General features: G+C 36.4%; 1 protein-coding gene across 1 annotated transcript; it reads left to right on the top strand.

Annotated features, from left to right (window-relative positions):
• Window positions 1-4: 4 nt before the first annotated feature.
• Window positions 5-3,352, top strand: LOC111404253 (molybdate-anion transporter-like; the record flags this gene model as incomplete). The annotated part of the gene is made up of 7 exons (XM_023033060.1): window positions 5-213; window positions 294-462; window positions 736-1,006; window positions 1,480-1,745; window positions 1,825-2,040; window positions 2,358-2,460; window positions 2,924-3,352. Coding segments are annotated over 7 exons (1,299 nt in total), but the record flags the coding sequence as incomplete, so codon positions are not given.
• Window positions 3,353-3,613: the final 261 nt, after the last annotated feature.

Genomic DNA, 3,613 nt, shown 5'->3' with positions numbered 1-3,613 from the left:
TTTTTTTTTTTTTTTTCAAGGATTGGAATTTCCTCTTGCTGATGATTGTTTTTTTCATTTGGCAATAGCGGGTGACTGGTTGCAGGGTCCATATGTTTACTACCTTTACACTACTTATGGTTTTGGGAAGGGGGAAATTGGACAGCTCTTTATTGCAGGATTTGGATCTTCCATGTTGTTTGGTACAATTGTTGGATCTCTAGCAGACAAACAGTGAGATATTTTCCCAGAACCATTTAAACATATTGTTTCTATATAAAATTTGACACTGGCGCTTCTTGATGAAATTTCAGAGGACGCAAGAGAGCTTGTGTGACTTATTGCATAACATATATTTTGAGCTGCATAACAAAGCACTCTTCTCAATACAAAGTTCTTATGCTAGGACGTATTTTGGGTGGCATTGCCACATCTCTTTTGTTTTCGGCATTCGAGTCATGGCTTGTGGCAGAACACTTTAAGGTGAGTGCACACCCCTGCCACCCCTTATAAATCATGGTGACAGGTAATTTGGCCACCCATAGCCACATTGAATTGGTAACAACACTTGAGTCACTTAAATGTGCACCTCTGTCCCATCAATGGAATAGCATTCATTATGAATTATATGAAAAGATGATTCGATCTACATTTAATTTTTTTTTATCAAGGTAGTTCTTTAAGAATATGACTACTATTGAAGCTGCTCTGTTTTATAATATTGATGCTATTTTTATGTTTCATATGTCTTTGTAGAGGAATTTTGATCAGCAATGGCTCTCATTAACTTTCTCTAAGGCAATTTTTTTTGGAAATGGTCTCGTTGCTATTATCTCTGGGTTGTTTGGAAATCTGCTTGTTGATACCTTTAGTCTTGGGCCAGTATCACCCTTTGATGCTGCTGCCTGCTTTCTAGCTGTTGGAATGGCCATAATATTATCATCATGGAGTGAAAACTATGGGGACCCGCCAGAGAACAAGGATTTACTTGCTCAGTTCAAGGGTGCAGCTGTAGCAATTGCCTCAGGTAGATTTTGAGATCTGTCTCTATGTTGTATGATGTACTCTTGACTGTGGAAATTTCTACCAACTTTTAAGTAGTGTATTGCAAAACTGGAATCATGTCGGTTTTGGAATCCTGTCTGCCAATTTATCACCTAGAATAGTAAGATTAAAATAGCATCCCCCGTATTTCATATCAGTTCTACAATCTGCAACTTTTAAGGAGTGTATTGCAAAACTGGAATCATGTCAATTTTGGAATCCTGTCTGCCAATTTAAAATAGTAAGATTAAAATAACATCCCCTGTATTTCATGTCACCGTTGTAGGCTGTGTCCACTGTCCACTAAGTCCTGTGTGGATACTTTCAAGTGGCAGGTCTGGCATCTTTTGCTTAATGCGTTTACGTACAGAAATTGCTTCTTCTTTTTCCCTATTAATTTCCTTGTTCCACTTTTTCCATCCAAAATAACTTAGTATGATGGTTTACTTTGGTCAGATGAGAAGATTGCTTTGCTGGGTGCAATACAGTCTCTGTTTGAAGGTTCAATGTATACATTTGTATTTCTCTGGACACCTGCTCTGAGTCCAAATGATGAAGATATTCCCCATGGTTTTATTTTCGCTACTTTTATGCTGGCTTCAATGTTGGGAAGCTCAATAGCATCTCGTCTATTAGCTCGCAACTCACCTAAAGTGGAGAGCTACATGCAGATTGTATTTGTTATTTCTTCTGCCTCTCTTATGCTTCCAATTGTGACCAGCGTATGTCCAGAGTTCTATTTGTTTGTATTTTTTCTCCCTCTGTTGGGGATAATATCTGACTTCTTATTATTTGTGGCAGTTCTTGGTCGCTCCATTGAAGCTGAAGGGGGGTGGCATCTCATTTTCGGGCTGTCTCCAGGTTCTTGGCTTTTGCACTTTTGAGGCTTGTGTAGGGATTTTCTGGCCATCCATTATGAAGATGAGATCCCAATATGTCCCTGAGGAGGCTAGAAGCACCATCATGAACTTCTTCCGCATCCCCCTAAACATGTTTGTTTGCATTGTTCTATATAATGTACGTTGCTGGATCTTTTTGTTATATGGCCTTAAGCTATATATTTATTTCTTGTTTTTCATGAGTAGCTGTCAAATACCCTGCTTCTGTTTATTTTCATTCTTTTTGAAGTTTTCTTTTTATCTATATGATAGATATGCCTTCGGTTAGGGCACATTGTAATATCGTAAACAAATCCACTTCTCTTGGTCCAAGTGCCTTAATCTTGGTCGTGGATTTTGTACATTTTAAACACTCTATTGTCATTACGCCCTAAATTCAACGACATTTATTATTGCTGAATTGCAAGACATTGAAAGGCCTTTGTTTGTTTGAAGGTTGATGCATTCCCCATCACTGTTATGTTTGGTATGTGCTCAATCTTCCTCTTTGTGGCATCCATTCTACAGAGACGTCTCTCGGCAATTGCAGATAAGCCAAGTGAGTATTTTGTTGTCTATAGTAGAGTGACCTTTAGAGTATGTTTAGTACGATATAGTGGACATGGACACGACTAACAGTACAATAGGCAAGATTTTAACTTCTGTTTCTTTCTTTTTGATATTGTCTGATCTTATCCAATTTACCTTACCAAACAAGCCATTAAACTATAATATGATGAACATTTGATTCAGGTCATGTAATGTCAATAAACGGCGATAAACTCTTATACTTCTCGAACTCTTGTAGCCTGTATAATTTTAGCATCTTTCTACATGTTAGCATTTGTTTGGATAGATCTATAAATAAATGGTCTAACTTCATTTTCACCCACATAATATAATGAACCCACCACTTTTTAACAACACATTCCAAATCTTTCCAGACACACTATAAGTAATTCAGCGTTCTCAAGAAAACTGTTTTTTGACTACTATTATTTTATTGCCTATTACCTTTGCAGAAACAGAAGATCGGGCCATGATGAAGGATAAGGATGCCGAGGGTGAGCCACTAAATGTTATGTGATCAAATATCTTCTCGTGCCAAAAAAATTTCGAGGTTTGTTAACGACCACATACGTTATCTGCAACCCGGGTTTATCTATGGAGCACAATTAATTGACTGCTGCAAAAATTACGACATGAGTTGTTTACACTGCAAAGAAACATACATACAACGCATATAGAAATAATGCTATAGTTTGTGTCTGTTGTTTACTCGGGATGAAAACAATATATATTAGCATTGAGTACCTATGAATCCCTAGTTTTGTACTGGGCATTTATCATTTTTTGACCATATATTCCTACTGTAAGAATGAAATGTCTAGTAATATTCTTTGAACTTTCTGCTGTATTTTGAACTTGAGTGAAGATTTTCTTGCTGCTTATATTAAATTTTTGGGGACAACAAAGTACGATGATTACTATAGTACAACTATTATATCAATATATAAAAGGTTTGAGTTTTTCTTTTTCTTTTTGTTGCTGGTCACAAGACTGTATTATTCTATTTCACGTCTTAGGCCCCGTTTGATACCCATTTTTCTCTCTCTTCTTTTCAACTATACATTCTTTATTAAAATAATATTACACGTAAATCAAAAACTTTTCCTTATTTTTCAACCACACATTTCCCATCAATTTACTAT

Source organism: Olea europaea, chromosome 1 (genome assembly GCF_002742605.1).
Source record: "Olea europaea var. sylvestris chromosome 1, O_europaea_v1, whole genome shotgun sequence".
In the NCBI taxonomy this organism is placed as follows: domain Eukaryota; kingdom Viridiplantae; phylum Streptophyta; class Magnoliopsida; order Lamiales; family Oleaceae; genus Olea; species Olea europaea.
The sequence above is the reverse complement of the archived record's forward strand: the minus strand, read 5'-3'. Positions and strand labels throughout refer to the sequence as shown.